Source organism: Myodes glareolus, chromosome 16 (genome assembly GCF_982192425.1).
Source record: "Myodes glareolus chromosome 16, mMyoGla1.1, whole genome shotgun sequence".
NCBI lineage: Eukaryota > Metazoa > Chordata > Mammalia > Rodentia > Cricetidae > Myodes > Myodes glareolus.
In genome coordinates, this window is record NC_142041.1 from 16,869,408 (window position 1) to 16,888,893 (window position 19,486).

General features: G+C 45.2%; 1 protein-coding gene across 14 annotated transcripts in view; it reads left to right on the top strand.

The window, feature by feature from the left end:
* Window positions 1-19,486, top strand: part of Susd1 (sushi domain containing 1) — a 122,942-nt gene that overhangs the window by 47,651 nt on the left and 55,805 nt on the right. For 13 of the 14 annotated variants that reach the window (XR_014997264.2, XM_085677103.2, XM_085677104.2 and 10 more), the window contains 3 exons: window positions 3,845-4,021; window positions 13,825-13,922; window positions 15,528-15,714. Coding sequence is in view for 13 of the 14 variants with exons in the window: in XM_085677103.2 (XP_085533229.2) it covers window positions 3,845-4,021; window positions 13,825-13,922; window positions 15,528-15,714 (462 nt within the window). In the remaining variant the exon portion in view is untranslated. The remainder of the gene's footprint in view (window positions 1-3,844; window positions 4,022-13,824; window positions 13,923-15,527; window positions 15,715-19,486) is intronic. The other variant, XM_085677099.2, reaches the window with a different exon arrangement.

Consider the following 19,486-nt stretch of genomic DNA (forward strand, 5'->3'; position numbering starts at 1 on the left):
TGGACCTTCCTGGTGCCACATAGGCCTTAAAATCATTTCACTCTGGAATGCCTTCTTTCTTCAACCGACCCTTGCTACACAGAGCAACCCAGCAAGGCCTGTGAATCACACAGTCAAGTTTACACAGCTGTGGCCTTACTTCCTAGCACTGATTTCCGTGTTAGTTGCTCTCCTGGTCGCTGTGGCAGAAGAACTAATAGAACGAGTTATGGAAAGAACGATTAATTGTAGATCATAGTTCAAGGGAAACAGCCCTGTACGGTGGCTAGTTCTGCCTGTGACAGCCAGGAGCCTCTATATCTTATGTCTTGGAGGACTGGGAAGTAGAAGGGTCTAGAAATATGGATAGGATAGTGTCCTAGGCTTATGCTCAGCAGCATGTGTCTCCCAGTTTGGACCGACACTCAAGAGGTTCTGCAGTCTCCCCAACCAGTACCATTGGCTAACGAGCAAGTCTTCAAACATGGAGCCTATTGCACATGAAGACCTAGTAGTCAACATGCATGCGTTTCACATGCTCCCTATGTGATTCTTATTGAAAAGTGCTTAGAAAAATGTGTTTTGTTCAAATCACACAGTATTTCTAAATCTCTTCTGCCAGGGGATTGTGCAACTTGAACATCTCTGTAATGGGAACTCACAGAACTCTAGGTACTGTCTGCCTTTTGAATTTTGCTCTCTAGGGACCAAGCCAATGGTTTCTCATCAATCTGGTAAATATTTTTTACTGTAAAGTATAAACTTCTTGCAATCACAACTAAAATCTTCATGCTTTCCATTGCTCTTGAATATGTTTGAGATGGAAACCAACCTTGTTATCTCTTCCACATTCTTACTCTCTCAGCACCTACGTTCCTCTGTCAAGTATCTATTTCTGGGTTCCTTTTCCTTTTCTTTTTTTTTCTTTTCTTCTCTTTTCTTTCTTTCTTTTTTCTATTTATTTTTTTTGAAACAGGTTTTCTCGGTGTAATGGTCCTGGACGTGCTGAAGCTTGCTCTGTAGACCAGGCTGTCCTCAGACTCACTGAGATCTACCTGCCGCTGCCTCCCAAGTGCTGGGATTAAAGGCGTGAGCCACCACCGCCCAGCTTGGGTTCCTTTTCTAACATCACTACTGAGATCTTTAGGAGTCTATATTCAAGGTACACAAAACTATATTTTTAATTTCAGTTCTTCATTGATGTTTCAATTTCCAACCCTCCTCTGTTATTTCCTCTTCTATTTGCTCTAGCAAATCCTGGCTTAAACTAGAAATTTTTTATGCAAGCGACTGGGCAGCCTTAGGAAACATTAACTACTTGTTTGGTTGACTGCTTGTGTACACACAAATATTACCGATGACTTGCAATATTTGGGCCAGTAGAGGTTTGATGCTGGAAAAACACCATGAGGACTAAGGGGTCTTGTATTTGGTAAACATGTATGAAAAGGAACAGATCCCTGTAAGCAAACATGGACCTGAGTAGACAGAGCTGGAACTTTATGAAGTCACCGCTTTATTCTGGTCCCATAACTGCTTGTGATTTGAGTTTGTGTTGACTGGAAGCTAACTTTCAGCCAGAATACTGTTGAGGTGGGCTGGGCTGCTGTGTGTGTTATAGATCTTTGGATAACTCCAATGGCAACAGATGAGAATGCTGATCTAGGAAGCGCTCCTTAGGGAAGTAATTCTAGTTCCTACAACACAGTGTTTCTCAGTCTCTCTGACTGACCTGGAACTCACTCACAGAAATCCTCCTGCCTCTGCCTCCCAGGTGCTGGGATTAAAAGCTTACCTTGAATTTCAAATCCTCCTGCTTCTGTCTCCTAAATGCTGGGGTGCCCTACTCTCTGTTTAGTGGGGATGGGGATGAACCTCAAGCGTGCTTCTGAAGACTCTACCCACTGAGCTGCATCCCCAGTCCTCTTTCGTTTGCTTTTCTTTCTAGAATAGCATCGCCCCTGTGAACTGCCCCCTGTCCCCCTGTCCCCCTGTCGCCCTGGTGACAGAGTTAGCTTTCCACAGTCCCTAAAAGCCTCCCTGCTCAAGTTTTACTGAAATACTTTGGAATCGTGTTTCTGTTACTAATTGTTTTTCGTTGCTCAACCTTTAGTCATTTAAGAACGCTGTTTCAAATGATCCTGTTTAAAAGGCCATAGAGTCTTGTCTGCATACCTGCCAATCTCCTTGTTCGTCCATGTGTTTCCTGACACTTGTCTCCCCATCCCCATTTCTTGAGACAGACCGATCCTGAGTCCTTTTCTTATCAGACTAGGTTACTTTTGATGTTGGATGTGGGTGTGGGTAGGGACTATAAGAATCTATTGACCGACAGCAAGTAGTATTTTCAAGTTCCTATGTTTTTTTTTAAACACACATTATACAATCCATTGCTCAGCACATGTGTGTAGTTAACTTTGGAATCAAAGGGAAACCATGCAAAGGGAGACTTCTGGATATTTAGATGAAACCCACTGTCTGTCTCAGTACCATGCCTCTATACCCTGGGCATCTTTTCACACCAGTGTGTGGACCCTTCTAGTCTTTTTATGACTTGCTCAGTATCATTGTGGCTAGTTTACCTAATTTTCTCTAGCTCTTCTTGGGCGTCTTGTAGCCAAGGCTAGCTTTAAACTCTTTTTCTTTCTGCCTTCCCTTCCTGGGTGCTGGGATTATAGGTGGGACACCATACCTAGCACTCAATTCTCTTTTGATAAACATTTGGACATTTGGGTGGCTTCTGATGTTTCAATATTAAAGACAGAATTGCATAGTGATTCATATTTATTTGCTTGTTTTGCGTCTTTTTTTCTGAAGTGACTAAAAGAGGAGGGGGGACCCAAAAGGATGTTGCAAAGTAGGCTTAGGTCTGAAAGGTGAACCCCATCACTGAAGTCATCCCAATCAGTGAAATTTAAAGAAGAGAATGAAATAAAGCTCAGAGGCCATGAACAATGTCTGCAGCCAGAGGACAGGGGGAGGAGGGTAAGAAGTGATCTGTTCATCCAACTAGTGTTTGGTTTTGGAGAAAGTGTTTCACTCTGCAGCCCAGGATGGTCCTTGAACGTTTAGCCTTCTTACTTCAGCCCCCCTAAGCGCTGGGCTTACAAGTATTTATGAAGTCAATATATTATTAGGTTCTTTTGCGTTTTTGTCAGAAAAGACATCCAGAACATTTTTGAAAGTTGAAAGCGTCTGGCTGATGATGACTGCCTTGTGTTCTGAGGTCTGGTTTGGATGGGCTAAGCCGGTTACGTCATGCTCTTTCTTTCCCATAATGTTCTGTGCAAATAGTCCACTGCCTGTTAAAGCTGCAGAAGAGAGACTTCATATCAGTTCAGTACTTTCTGATCTGTCTGTCTCTCTGCAAGTGTCATTTGCCCTTGAGAATTGCCTGTAACTTGAATGTAGGAAGATAGGCACGTTCTGCATTGCTTTGCTTTAAAAGTGTCAAGGATTTTATAACATTTTACTTACAACAGTTGCTACTATGCACTATTGCCAGCTCAAGAGTTAGTAGCCTGAAGATGCATAGTAAAAAGCTCTACAGAACTTTCATATGTAAATAAACCCTATGAAGTATTATTTCATAGACAAGGAGCTCTATACGTAAGCCATCTCATAATTCGGTTCTTCTTTCTGGGTGCACGTTTGAAAATTTCATTATATCCAGGCATACCAGTTTCCTGTACTTCTGAACAACCTTAATTTTATATAATTATATTTGAGTTATTTGAGGGAGTTTGTGTTTTCTCTTTCCCCAGACGAATGGCCCCTGTCATCATGAAATGCTCGCTTCTGAGATTCTCGTTGTGGGCATGGAAGGCAGGGCTCATCACAGGTGTCCTGTTGCCTCTTGTTGCAGAGATCAGCTGTGGCAGCCCTCCCGAAGTCCAGAACGCCATCTTGGTGGGGAATCCCACCTCCAGCCTGGGCAGTGTGGCTCACTATGTCTGTCAGGAGGGCTTCGAGAGTCCTGGAGGAAAGATCACTTCTGTTTGCACAGAGAAAGGCTGGAGTGAAATCACTCACACATGCGCAGGTACAGATTCTGTTCTGCTAGGCCCTGCTAGCTGGGAACGCAACAGCATGAGGGTGGAGCACAAAGCTGCCTCCCCGTGGCTTGTGCCTGCCTCTGCCATTTGCTTGGGTGGGCACTTGGCTTTAGATTTACCAGCTTAATCCTGATGGTTTAGAAGGCAGATTGGGAAAATAAGTTATACAGTGAGTTTTACGTGTTCTTCTTTTAAAATACCATAATTTACTATGAGTTTGTTTTTTTTTTTGCCTTCTCTCCTTAACCAGCTAAGAAAATCTATTCTATAAACCATTTTCTCATATTCTTAACACATTTTTGGCATGATAGCTTTTCAGACAAAAGATGGCAAAATGCTAGGAATTAAGTTTTATTTGTATCAAAACACAAAATACAAAAAAGAGTATTATATTGATTTTTCTTTACTATGCAATTCATTGGTGTTGTGTATATCTATTTTACTCTATTTTATTGTGTAATCAATCTCCAGAACATCCTTATCTTTTATGACTGGAGTTTCCTATTCCTTCCCCCTTCCCCCATAGACCCTGGCACCTTCTCTTCTGCTTTCTATCTCAGAAATTTGACTACTTTAGGCATTCCATATAAGTAGACTCATATGGTAGTGAAGTTGTTTGTTGTTGTTTGTTTTAGCTTCTTTAGCTTAGTTTATTTTACTTAGCATGCTATCTTTTCCCCACCCCCTCACCCCTCAACTCCCCACCCCCCGCTGCCCAGGCAGGGTTTCTCTGTGTAGCTCTGGTTATCCTGGAACTTGCTTTGTAGACCAGGCTGTTCTGTAACTCACAGAGATGCACCTGCCTCTGCCTCTTGAGTGCTGGGATTAAAGTATGTGCCAACACCACCCAGCTTTAGCATACTTTTTTGTTTTGTTTTGTTTTTTTGAGACAGGATTTCTCATATAGCTTTGGAACCTGTGTTGGAACTAGCTCTTGTAGACCAGGCTGGCCTTGAACTCACAGAGCTCTGCCTCTGTCTCCCAAGTGCTAGGATTAAAGGTGAGTACCACTACCACCCAGCTAGCATACTATTTTTAAAGCATACCAATGACACAAGGATATATCATTTTCCTTACTTTTAAAAAGTGAGAAATATTCTATTATATACATACATATGCGTCTGTATTATTTATGTTGTTTATACTAATCTATGTTCTACTCCATGTCTGGTTGCCTCTCCTTCATGCTGTATGTCTGATTTTCCTCTCTTCTTCCCAGAGTTCCTGTCTCTGCCCAGAAGTCCTGCCTATCCTCTCCCACCTAGTTATTGGCTGTTCGGCTCTTTATTAAACCAATCAGAAGGTGCCTTGGCAGAGACACATCTTCACAGTGTAGGGAAAGATTATTCCCTAGCAGCTCCAGTTTATGGACAGCTTCAGTTATGTTTTTCTTTCGTGTGTGTGTGTGTGTGTGTGTGTGTGTGTGTGTATGTGTGTGTGTGTGTGTGAGAGAGAGAGAGAGAGAGTGAATGTGAGAGAGTGTGTGTGTGAGTGTGTGTGTGTATGTGAATGTATGTATTTATGCAAGAGCATCTGTACATGTGAGTGCAGTGAATGCAGATGTACTTGGAGGCCTGAAGTCAACCTCAGATGTTGTTGCTCGGGACCCATCTACCTTATTATTATTTGTTTGAGACAGGGTCTCTCATTGACTCAGAGATCATCAGTTCGAACAAGCTGACTGTCCAGTGAACGCCAGGGATTTGTCTGTATCTGTCTTCTTAGCACCAGGACTATAAGAGTAGGCCACCGTGCCCTACTTTCTCTATGGGAGTTCTAGGTGCCGACTTTAGGTCCACTTATGTGTGGCAATCACCTTACAGACTGAGCCATTTCCCCATCCCTGAGAGACAGAAGTTTGATGATCTCTCTCCTACCCATCCATTCATTTCCAAAGACATCTATTTAGTGTGCACTATATGTGAAGCCTCCTTTTTTGGAATTTACAGTGTGGTGGAAGAATCAGACCTCTACCCAAGGAAATGCATGTTCACCTGTCCTTGTAATGTTTTGTAGAGAAATTCAAACCTTCACAGACTGCTAAAGTCTGTGGGTGAAGACTCCTTGGAGTAGACAGAAAATTCTTACATTCAGCCATCTCCATCTTAAATGCAAAAGATGCAGGCTAGAGAGTGGGGAGAAAACAGAAGATGAGAACCCAGAACTCTATACTAGCTTCTTCTGGAAATGCTCACTGGCTGAGCAAAGAAGCAAGGCCAAGCCTGTAGCAATGACCAAGGACTCCAGACTCTTCCGGTTTCCCTAAGACCAAACTGAGCCAGACAGGTGGTCTCTGTCACATCCCTGCAGCATCCAAGACATAAAGGTAAAGCAGCTTTCCCCAGGAATCGTTTGGGAAGAGAGCAGGGGATAGCTGTGGCCTCTTCGCTGTTTGCCGCCCGTCGCTCAAGGTCCTTGGCTGCCACCGTTCAGAATTCAGTGGGGGCACAAGGATTAGTCACTACATGAAAAACCAGGAGATCTGCATGGGGCCCAGTAAGCTATTAATTAGCTGATCCTTGTACAGCACTTTGAAGAACAAACATGTTATGTAACTGCTAATTATAATTACTGTCCTCAGCCTTCCACCTCTTGCTAAGGCTGTGGCCCCAGCTGCAGCTGTGGCATGGGCTTCTGCAGGCTCTGATTGAAGGAGAGAAAAAGGCATTCTCCCTGGGAGCTAGGCTCTCTCTGTGAGGAGACTGTGTGCCCTCCATCAGGCCTGGCAGCTCAATTCGATTTTCACAGATAAAGGGAACGATTTACATGCTGATTAATTCATGGAAGGGGAGGCTGGAGAAGCTTCTGGAAAAGCGAGAGATGCTGGTTGTCATGGCTCTTGCTTCACTGCCCCCTTTTTTCTCTTTTCTTTCCCCTGTTTTTCATCCCCCATCCCGATCCCCCCTGTGTATTTTGTATTTCCTTCACTCAGTGTTCACGCTTAGCTTTTTCCCCATCTTCACCCTTCCCGTTCTCACTGCCTGCACCCCTCTTTCCGTACTTCCGTGTTTAATTCCAAGCTGGATAGAGCGAATTATCCGTACACAGGTTGTCTTTATTTACTGTAAGGTACTTTTGGAGCCCCCACGCCTCTCTGTTAGTGGCGTGGATCTGTAATGTTTTTCACTGAGTATGAATTCTAATAAGATGGTAGGATTTTTTTTCTTCTTCTTCTTCTTCTTCTTCTCTCAGGCCAGTTTGAACTGGAAATTCCAGACAGCTGGGAATTAGGCAAGGACTTCAGTGTCTGGAAAAACCCGAGGTGGAAGCTCACATTAGTGAGTCAGTGTACTGCGAGATCAAAGAGGCCGATTCATTTTCTGATAAGGCTGACCCCGGTGTCCATTCCGCCCAGGCCATGTAGCTTTTATGTTTAGAGTCTGGGTTAATAATTACAAGGTTAACCCTCCGCACTCTGTCTCTCTCCCCACCACTCCATGCTCTCGGGGGAGTAATGACTCTGTTGAAAGAGTCTGCTGCTCCGCCAGGATCCTTTCTACATTCCATAACTTCCTGGTTACGACTGCAAATGCTCCCAAGCTCCTGCTACCCTGTGGCCCTCCTTGGTTGTTAACCCTCCTCGTCAGTCCAGTGTGTGCTCACTTGCAGCTCTCTCCGTTTTAAATGGACAAGAAAGGCTGCTGGGGTCAATGGGCACATTACTGTAATAGACACACAGCTGGGTTGGGTCTTAATACGTGTGTAATATCTGCACTGCCAGCATCATTGCTCTGCTCACCGAACACCAGCTTGCACGCCCAGGGTTCTCTTGGGGGGCTTTAATGCTTGACTTCGTTTCATTCTCCCAGGAAACCTGTAAAGCAAGTATTTTCATTTCCCAGCTGAGTGATCTGAGACTCGCAGAGGTTAAACAGTTTTCTTAGGGTCATTCTGTAACTAGGACTTGATGGAGTTATGATTTGAACTCAAGTCTGAGAGTCCTGGAATCCCACACTTTCCTGTTCATGTTCTTCCAAGCTTGAATTGTTTGCATAACATCCTGATTATCTTTGACATAATTAAACAGTTATTTCCATAGCTTGTTTTTTAAAAAATAATATATACACACATACGTATAGTGTCTATACACACACACATATACGTATATATATATTCACACATTTTACACACTCACAGTCACATTTGGGATGGAGTTTTGCTATGTTTCTCAGGCTGGTTTTAAACTCTTGTTCTCAAGAGGTCTACCTGCCTTAGCCTCTCAAGCAACTCAGTCTATAGACATTTATCATCATGCCGGATGTGGTGGTTTGAAAGAAGATGGCCCCCAAAGGGAGTGGCACTATTAGGAGGGGTGGAGTAGGTGTGGTCTTGGAGGAAGAGTGTCACTGTGGAGGCGGGCTTTGGGGTCTTTTGGTTTAGCTTCGCTCAGTGTCATAATCGATTTTCCGTTGCCTGCAAAATGTCTGACTCTCAGCTACTTCTCCAGCATCGCATCTGCCTACACAATGCCATGCTCCCTGTCACGATAATAATGGACTGAACCTCTGAAACTGTAAGCGAGCCTCCCCAGTTTGTTTTCTTTATAAGAGTGACTGCGGTCATGGGGGTCTCTTCACAGCAAGAGAAACCCCAAGACACCTGACAGATATTTAAATTTGTAGTTTTAATATAACAACCAAGAATTCTTTGTAGTATGGGGTATATCTCATGACTTTGATGAGCTAGCGTTTTTCCCAATGTGCACAAAAAAATTAACACCCAATGAACATATAAATGTTTATTCAAATGCCACAAAAAAAATATCACCATACACCTTGTAATTCACTTTTACTCATTTTACATGACTTTCATTTAGGACTTAACACACAAAAAAGGGAAGAATTAGTTTGTTCATAACCAAACCTTGTAGGACCCTTCTCTGTCAAATTGAAGATGCCTATTTGTCCTACAGCTGGACAGAACCAAAGCCTGCTCTACTTCTGCCCAAGGTCAAACCCCTTGTCAAAGCGAGACTGTGTTGTTGGTTCAGCAAGGAAAAAAGATGGGGGAGGGAGGTTGACCTTGCCCCTGGACTTTAATGACACCCTACACCCTACCTGGGCTGAGTGAGGAAGCTGAGTGTGAATGGAGGCTGCTTTTAAGAAAGAGACACCCCTTCCTTCCCATCCTGAGCTGGCTTTCTCTTAGCTACTCCCCTTCTCATCCCTGCACTGCCCTTGCTCCAGCTTCTCTAGAGCAGGGATGGTTCTTGGGGCTCTGCCACTGAGCCCCTCTCCATGACCTACTTCTATGTCTCACTTTCACTACCTGTGTCTTTCACTCACAGATCCATGGCTTTTAAGGCTGCTCGACCGTTGGACGGTCAGCAGACAGCTCCCCTCTCATCTGGCATGTCCTCAAACCAGTCCATCGCTCCCTCTTCCAGGCTCGCTCTGCCTCCTCTCGTGTTTCTTTGGAGAGCAGTGAAGGGTGATTCATTCAGACCCTTGAGCACAGAGGCTGGCTGTCAGCCAGGGCTCCTCTCTGTTCCTGCTCCGTCACCTCCCATTCATCTCCTTCAGAATTGTTTCTAGTTTCATAGTACAGTACCCCGATTTCATGTCCTAACCTCTTGCCTGAGTATCTGCTTCCGTTTAAAGGCTCTCCATGGTGGAGTGTGATGCATCTAATTGTGAGTCCGGACTCAGTCCCTCATGCTGTCTAGCCCCTTGGAGGTTCCTTAACATCCACGCCTCAGGTCTATAAAATGGACACGGTGATGGCTAGTCATCAGGATATTTTGAACGTTAAAGTCCTGTGCCCACTTTCTGGTTCATAGTTATAACTCAATAAGTGTTCGCTCTTATTGTTTTTATTATTGCTTCTTATGACTGCTGGGAAAATGAGATCAAGTCTGTCAAGAGCAGTCTGATCCTGACGTATAGTTGTCATTGAGTAAACAGTATTATATTCTGTTTTATGACCTCCGGTTCTTCTGCGCTCTAGTGCTTCCTTCCAAATGGAAAACTGGCCCTCTCATTATCCTGCAGCTTGGCTCTGTTTGGAGGAGTGTGCCTTTAATCCAGCAAGCAAGCCCGCTCCAGTCCCCTCCTGTGCGTCCTCTGCAGCCTCACTTCTGTGCCAACCTGACATCTCCCCATCACCGCTTGCTCTTTCCTGCCCCGCCCTTTCACGAGCATGGTATTCAGACCCGTTCTTTCTGCTCACACGTCCTCGCTCCTCTGTAGCCATTTATCTACCGAGGCTGCGCCCTCCGTGAAACTGAATTTCCCAGGTCCTCCAGTGACATCTGCTATCTTCCTGTTCTGTATCCTTCAGTATTTGTGTGGAGCCCGTGATAATGCTATTGAGCTGCAATCTGCCTGCATCTGTGTTTGCTCCTTCCGTTGGGCAATATGTTTCTTGAGGGAAGAATGGAGGTGGAGTCTTCCTCACGGGTAGCAATTCTGTAGGTTGTGAGCAGTAACTGAAGAGGCTGCTTCAAAGACTTCCCTACTTGGTTTTCTTCTTTTCCTTTTTCCCTTCTTTTCAATTTCTTTTCTTTTATGATTTTTTAAATTTAGTATGCAGACAGTGTTCTGCCTGCATGTCTGCCTGCAGGCCAGAAGAGGCCACCAGATCCCATTGCGGATGGTTGTGAGGCAGCATGTGGGGTGCTGGGAATTGAACTCAGGACCTCTGGAAGAACAGCCAGTGCTCTTAACCTCTGAGCCATCTCTCCAGCCCCTCTTTTCAATGCCTATGATGTCTGTTTAATTATTTGTGTGTAGGTGTTGGTGTGTGCATGCCACTGTGCACACGTGGAGGCTGGAGGACAACTTAGGGGGTGTGTTCTCTCCTTAGGGGTTCGAGATCAAACTCAGGTCATCAGGCTCGTTGGCAAGCTCTTCTATCCACCGAGCCATCTTGTCAGCCTGTGTGTGTTTTTCAGTTATAGGCAAAGTTAGAATTAGTGTGCAAGGGTTGTAGTTTCAAAGGGCAGCGCTGGTATCTCTATAAAAAAGTCTTTTCACCTCCTTTGTAGGTTCTCGGTGGGAAGAGTCACCAACTTTGCTCAGCTACTCTTTGGGGGTGGGATATCCGGTGTCTCTATAGTCAGATCTGGGTCCCATCTGTGCAGAGCGTGGCACGGGCTAGAGGCAGATGGCAGCTTTGAGATGTCATTTGCAGTTGTCATAGTGAACAAGAAAGGAAACCCTTCTCCAATCTCTGCTTGGGTGACAGAGTCACCCCAAATAGGAAGGCTGTTTGCTTTATTGGCAATCAGGGAGAAGATGGGGAGAGAGAGATTTCTTTTTCCTCTGTACCAGGTGCTGAGTTATTATCAGAAGGCCCTGTGAGTGAGCGGAGATGCGAGAGTTCTGAGGCTTGGAAGGATAGCAGCAGAAGGTGTCAGTATACTTGAAGTTTGTTCAAGCTGCTACTCTGGTACCAGCATCACCATTGCTGCCCGAGGAGGTGAGCCAACAAGGCCATTACATTACGTCTCCTTGCTTATTCATGCTGGCACCTGGATTCTTTTTTTTTCCCCCACATTCTCTGTGTTCCAAAGAGAATCACTGTCATGAGAACCTATGGGTTATTTTAGGCTTCATCGCATTGTCTTCTCTGCCTCAGTTTATTCCCACTTATTATGAATAGACAGTTTGGATTTGCCCCAAAACAGGTGCGGCTGGACATAGAATCAAGATAATGCCAAGTAGGCCAGGTGGATTCGAATTTGTCTTTGGTTCTGTACAAGAAAACTGAGTTAGCTCTGCAGGTTTTAAGGTCCGGGCTCTTTATTCCTCTTGGTGGCTAAGAAGAGATTTACTGTAGGGAAGGGACAGGAGCTAGTTAGCGGGATGTTATCTCCCCAGGTAAAGGAATTATAGTTCTCACTTACACACACACAGACACACGCACGCACGCACGCATGGATGTGGCCAGAGGTCAGCCTTGGATATTGTTCCACAGAAGCCGTCTATTTCGCTGTTTTCATTTTAATGTGTCTGTGTGGGTGTGCTGTGGTTGCTGGTGCCTGAGTCAAATCCCCTGGAGCTGGAGTTATAGTTGTGAACTGTCTGATGTGGGTGCTGGGAACCAAACTTGGGCTTTTGAACTGACGTGGAGCTCACCTCCTAAATGGGACAGGGATCCAGCAGTCGCCACCTTCCTAGAGTTGGGGCTGTAAGCACGCAATACCACGTGGAACACCAGCGATATCCAGTGACCCTTCAGGCTAACCATAGTAAATAAATATGCAAGCAAACAAGCGAGCTTGGGTTCTGAAGATCAAACCCAAGCCTTCGTGCTTATGAGGCGAACAGCCTTCTCACTTGTCTTAAGGCATTAAGACTTGAATTTCTCCCAAAACAGAACCAGGGGTTTGTATTATTATGTGACGGGGAGTAAAATTCCAGGAAGCTGGACTGAGGGCCGGGAGGGATAATAAGGAAAATAATAAGGAAAGAAAGAACCAGTGTGAAGATGCCATAATGTCCTGGTCTCCCCCTGGTAGGTGGGACTGCTCCCCTGCTGGTACAGCATTCTGAAAGGCTGTGGAAACTCAGTCACATAGGACAGTTGCCTCCAGGGAGAAAAGGGAAGTGACTGGTCCACTTGCTCCTCTCCCCCTCCAGGCTGCCTGTGCTGGAGTGTGTGAGCCACGGCCAGGAAGCCCCAGATCAGGAGGCACAGCACAGTCACATCTCCAGAGTGGACGCAGGGCTGGCACACACCAGACCCAGGAGCCTGTGTCTGCCTCCAGGAGAGCTTGAACAGGGCCGGGGAATATTCTTTCTCCTTTTGGATGAAATGAGAATTCTTCTCTCCAGGGATGAAAGTGAAATGCGTAACTTAAAAGTGTTTTGGTTTGGTTTTTCCCCCTTTTTGATTTGATGATAAAAGAAATTGCTTTATTTTCCTTTAATCATTCATTTCTGTCGTACAGGAACACATATCAACCTTCTGTCCCGCAACCTGGCTGAGCTCTTTTCTTAACTTTTGTGGGTTTTTTTTTCTTTTTTAAGTTTTAATTCCTTCAGAGTGTATGCAAATAAGATCATGCCATTTGCAAATAGAAATGGTTTTACATACCTATAGGCAATTTGATTTTAAAAAATGAAAAGGTAGGTTTTCCCCATACCACGCTGGCTGGCGGGGTCCATTAGGAACGGTCACATAAGGGAACTCTTGTGTTTTCCCACATTGCCAGACTCATCACATGGAATAGAATTGCAGGTTACTTAGAAAAAGCAGAACCCAGAGAAATCATGACTTCTCACCAGACCAGGATCACATGGTTTCTGCTAGCAGAATCCCAGGGTGATCAGGGACTCTATGGAGCATTTACCCAGGTCATCCCTAGCTTCTCCTGGGGAGTCACCCTGCATGGTGATAACGTGCCATTTTCCTTTTGGGAACAGCGGTCACTTGAATGACTGCCTACCACTCAGGGTAAGATGAGGAGGGCAGACTCCCGCATCTTCCTGGTGTGGCTTTAAGGAAGCTGCCAATCCGACCGGTTCTGGACTTGCTCCAGCCTACCTGATGGAAGGAACACCAGTGGCATCCAGTGGTCCGTCAGGCTAATCACAGTTGGAGCTCTTCCCCACCCTCAGGCAGTAATCTTTTTCTTTCTTTGCCTGGCCAGGCAGTGGGCCAGGCTCATTCATGGGGAGCCATCTGGGATTGCTCAGACTGCTCACTTCTGCATCTGAGTCAGAGCGTGAGTGGTGAGCAGGGAGACACCAGCTGGACAGATGCACCGCGTCCACCAGGATTCTCCCAGAGCCCACTGGTACAGCTCATGAGTCAATTCTTTTCTCTTTCTTTTTTTCTGTTCTAGAAATAATGGTCGAAATTCACGATGTGTCTGTGTTTAATGACAGCTGTGTGAGGTGGCATGTAAGCCCAGAAAGCATAAACTCCAAGATTATGTACATGGTAAGTAATGTGAGCTGCTTGCCCTCCTAATGCAGAAATGGAAGTGTGAGTCAGAAGGACGTGGCCTACGTGGGAACGTCACCCCCCTCCACTACACACACACATGCACGCACGCATGTACACACATGCTCTTTCTCACTCTCTCTCTCTCTCTCTCTCACTCTCTCTCTCTCTCACTCTCTCTCTCTCACTCTCTCTCTCTCTCTCACTCTCTCTCTCTCTCTCTCACACACACACACACACACACACACACACACACATACACACCTTTCTGCCACCTCCCTCCCTCCCTTCAGCTGTCTTTTCCTTCCTTCGGTCATATAAAGTGAAGTGTATAACAACATTGCGAATGTATAATAACAAGCTACAGCTATTTTAACTTACGAAACAGCATGGTTATTCACTTGGTGTAAAGTCTGGCTTGGCTATTCCTTGCATATTCAAGTCTGGGTGAACTTCCTTCATTTTGCAAACTCTCTTTGGATACCCTCTTCAGCAAAAATTTCAGTTGGAGCCAACCCAAAGCTAAGAGGGGTTTAGAAGATACTGTTAACGTCCTTTTGTTAGAAAAGGATGGTTTTCTTTAATGGGTCTTACATGCTATCATCACACAAGTAACCATGAACGTAAAATGATGATGTTTCTGTATCTAGGAACAACCACCAAATTATACCGTTTAATGCTGCTGTCTACCAACTGTACGGTTTGAATGAGAGATGGGAAGAGCAGGCTAAATATTTTCTTGTTCCAGTGCCCTTTAAAAAAAAAGTGGGTGAGATTTTTAAGATATCCACATATTTTATGTCTAATGTATATGTCATCCAACAAAATGTGGCCGTGGGTCACGTGTTTATGGTTGGCATTCTCATAGCGCTGGTTTCCAAGCGCTTATCCTTTCTCCCTCAGCGAGGCTGGAAGCATATGCTGAATTGGTGCTAGGACCTCCTTTTACTGTTGGTCATTTTGTTATGATTATGCTGGCCTGCATAATGATCACCTGGCAGAATGAATCCAGGCAGTACCCTGTCCCTTTAAAAGACAAGCACCGCCCACTCCCAGTCTGTCTCTGTCTCTGTGTCTCTCTCTCTCCTTCTTCTTCTGAAGAGGCAGCTCTCCCCCCTTCCTCTTCTCTCTCCTCCTCCTCTCTCTGTCTCTTTCTTTCTTTCTGGCTGTCTGTTCGTCTGTCTGTCTCTCTATCTCTCCCTTTCTCCTCCCTCCCCTCCCAAACCTTCCCAATACCCTCTTCCTAAATAAAACTTCATACTCCCCCAAGCTCTCTCTGCATGGTGTATTCTGTTTCCCACACTGTTCCTCAAACTCCACGAAGCCTGCGAAGGTCCCAGCTCACCCTGAAACCTTTCACATTTGTGGTTGGGAGAGCATCCCAAATAGAGTTCTCACTCCCGTCGCAGCTTAGGACCCATTGGTCCCTGGGATGATTAGATCTTGTCCTCGGGTCCCTCATGGCAGAGCCAGCCCTCTCTCTCCTCCCTGGTTACACAGTATCTGAAATGGGACGGCAGAGGAAACAGCGCAGAGGACCACGAAGTCTCTGTCATTCTGATCCAAGTCATGGTGAATCCTCTTGCCTTTCCTCTTCTAAAGATACACATTGAAAGACAGCAGCCCAATGCTGTGGAATCCGCTCGCGAGGAGACAGTCAACGTGATCACAGACAGCAGGACCCCGGAAGTGTGCCTTCACCTCCAACAAGGTGCCAACTACACCATGCGCATTTCTGTGGCCCCTCCCCGCCGCTCCGTGCCTGCCATCCTTGGTTTCCTGACAGCTGGTAGGTGGAAGGAAGTAGCTTTTCCTCCTAGAGAATTCTGAGCAGAGGATGCTGGAAGCCAGCAGGGCAGGGGATTTCAGCTGGTGTGAGTGAAGGGTTGAGGCTGTTCCATGGGTGGAACCAGAGCAGTAGGAGCAGACATTCTTGTTCTCTTGTCATCCGGGTGAGTGGCACTGGCGACTGTCTCTCAGCTGAGCCCTGGGCGAGGGGTGGGTGGTAACAGAAAGGACCAGATGCTGATGCCATGGATTTGCAGGGGTACAGGGAGTAGAGGGGCTCACAGCTTAAGTTTGCTAGGAAGCCCTACAGGCCTTTCTTTCCCTTGATGAAGGAAGAGGAGGAACAGAGAGGCTAAAGGTCACCTTCTCAGCTACTGTGAGCTCTGGCTGGGGAGTTAGGTCAAGAGTGGTTAAGGGGGGAAGGAGGTAGCCCCAGAGTGCAGAAAGGTCTGTGTTGGTAAATGGGGGAGTGGACCCAAAGGAGCTTTGAGAAGTAGGAGGAGGAGCCAGGGGTGGTGGTGCACACCTTTAATCCTAACGCTCCGCTCTGTAGGCAGAACTAAGTGGACTTCTGTGAGTTTGAAGCCAGCATAGTCGACAATGAGTTTCAGGCTGGCCAGGGTTGCATAGTGAAACTCTGTCTAAAAGGATGAGGAGGAGGAATAAGAACTGGGTGGGGGCTCAGGTGGTAAAATGCTGGGCGCACAGTACAAGGACCTGAATTTGGATTTCCAGCAAACGTTAAAAGCCTTGAGCAGTTATGCATCTGAAATCTCAGCACCAAGAGACAGAAGGATCCCTGGGGCTTGCTGACCAGCCAGTCTAGCCAAATCAGTAAGCTCCAGGCTATTGAGAGACTGTCTCAAAACATAAATGGTTTAGGATACCCAATGTTGCCCTCTAGCTCACACATATGTAACACAGCAATCTGGAACTCCAGTTCCAGGAGATCCAATGTTCTTTTCTGGCCTCTGTGGTCACTCATATACATGTGTGTATGCACATGTAAGCACAAAAACCAAAAACTAAGTACTTAATTAAGACAAGAATTGGTATTAAATAATACTTATAGATAAACTTTGGGCAGCAGTTTGTGCCATTTGTTATTTTCAACAAGTCCCTTTGTAACTAGTTGTTTGATGACTCATTGAGAAGATCGTCCTCAGATATTGCTGTTACCATGCACTGGGAGATGGCAGTCTAAGACCAGAGAAAAGTAATAAAAAGGTTTGCCTATTGAAATAATATAAGACCAGCTATGAAGTTAGGCCTCTTTGGACTTTTTAAAAACATAATATTTTAATTGATTATTTGGAAATTTTATATAATACACCCGATCACATTCACTTGCCAGTCTTCCCAGGTCCACTCCCACCCTTCTGACTGCCCCTAAAACAGAAAAAGGGAAAGGGGGAGGGAAGGAGGGGAAAGGGAAGGAAGAAGGAGAAGGGGGAGGAGGAGGAAGAAGAGGAGGAAGAGGAGGAGGAGGAGAAAAATCAAGTCCAATTTGTGTTGCACACACACTCACTGGAGCATGGTGAAACTCCCAGTGGCCAGCCACTTAAAGAAAACTGAGTCTTCCCCATCCCTACCCCTGTGAGAGGCCGTCAACTGTGAAGAGCTACATTTCAGCATCCCTATTACAATCTTAAAGAGTTCTCTTCAATGGCTCTATGTCTAGACTGTTTCTTTGATTTTAATTTGGGGGTGGGGATGGGGGAGAGAGATTGTCCCACAAGCCTTCTGTGTCTCCCATTCTCAACTGTGAGTCTGTGATCATCAATACCACTGCAAAAGAAGCTTCCTTACCTTTGATAGTCAGAGGCAGCAAGGATCATGGGCTTCCACGTGGTTTCTGGCAACAGTACAGACCACAGACATCAACATGGTGGCCACACAGATCGAGGGCAACCCCCTGGCCTTTGGTGGTAACATGGACCACAGGCATCAATAGCACCCTGGCTGCCACAACTCTTAGGGCTTTTCAGGAATGAAGATTATTTTACTTCAGGTATATAACGTGAAGAAAAGATAAGAAATCGATACGCAATTAGGGAAACTGTAGTGAATGAACTCCCATGGGCCTTCGGGGGTGTGTCTCCTTTTGAAGATTGTCATCACAAGACTTCAGTCGCGTTTGTCCTTGAGTCAGAATGACAGCTCTTCTTCCAAATACCTGACTACCCCTCACATGACTTTTCCATTAGGAAAAAAGTGTAATCTTTGAAATCAGGTAGACCTGGCTTTTTGTATATCTTAACTGTTAGAGTTATGGCATAGGGAGGCATAGGATACACAGTAGGTGTAGGTAAATCTGAACTTCAGGAAATTTTATTTTCAAGATACAATGAAAGCAGTAGTTTGTATTGGGGTCTTGTAAATTCCCAGGTCAAATTTATCTTTGAAGAGGTATGTATAAGTAAATTCATGTTAATTGATGTTGCTTATTAATGTTTTCCAGATTTTGGAGTTTGGAATGCAAACTAAAGTAAAACTAGTGGATAAGGGCTTTCCTGACACTGGGTTTGTAATGTGTCTACACTGCTCTGTGTTGTTGACGGACATAGGTCACTGTTGCAAGTTAACCTAGTGAGGACTGGAGTCACACTAGCCGGAAGCAGAACATGCGCCCTACCTTTGCTCTGGTCAAAGGTCTGTTACTCTGTCCTCCTAGATTCTGTACATCATGGTGCTTTATTTCACTATCGAGGTATGCTACTTCCTCTCATATGAGTGGGGGAGCTGTACACACACACACACACACACACAAGCACACATGTGCCACTAACTTGCACACACCTGATAAACCATACACACACATCACAAACATACACACACATATTTACACCCACCACATAAACCATAATGCACATCACATACATACACCCTTAGACACCACATACACACACACACACTCACTATTCTGACTGCTCTGAAGAAATTTACATCATTCTAGAATTTCTCCCTTCCTTTACGATTAGGCAAATTTGCTCGTGAGGTCATTTAAGTTTTACCCTTTTAGGAAGTTGATTTGCTGACCCCTTTGTCAGTTTCTTTCATGACTTTTGTCAACTCATGTTTTCTAGAATTTTCTAAAACGTGTTTGTGTGTATGAGTTGCGTGTGTTAGGTTGCCCACCTGCTTGTACGTGCTTGTGTGGAAGCCCAAGATTGAACCTGGGTATTTTCCTCTCTTCTCCACCTTTTAGACAGGGTTTCACTGTGTAGCCATGGCTGTCCTGGAACTCACGTCATAGACAACAAGGCTGGTCTTAATCTCCCTGAGATCCTCCTCCTGGCGTTAAAGGTGTGCACTGTTGTGCCCGCTCTGCAAGAGCAGCCAGAGCTCTTAACCACCAACTCCAGGTTCTCTTTATTCTCTTTCCAGAGAATGGATTCTGGTTTCTAAACTGTGTTTTTCATTTCTACCTTGTTAAATCCATTCTAGTTCTTATAATTTCCTCTTCATTCTTCTCTTAATTTGGTTTTATTGATACATTAAAAATTCTTGGGGTTTTGTTTGGTTTTGAGACATGGTCTCATGCAGCCCAGGCTATCCTCAAACTTACTATGTAGCTGAGGCTAGCCCTGAACTTCTGATTCTCCTGCCTCCACTTCACTAGTGCTGGGATTGTAGATATGCCTGCATATCCAGAACACTTTTACATTTTGGAACTGAATACAGAACTCATCATGAATCCACATTTTCCTGTTTAATAATAAAAGTCCCGAAGGCTTCCCTCTCCCTTGCAGATCTAAGTTTTGACAGAAGCC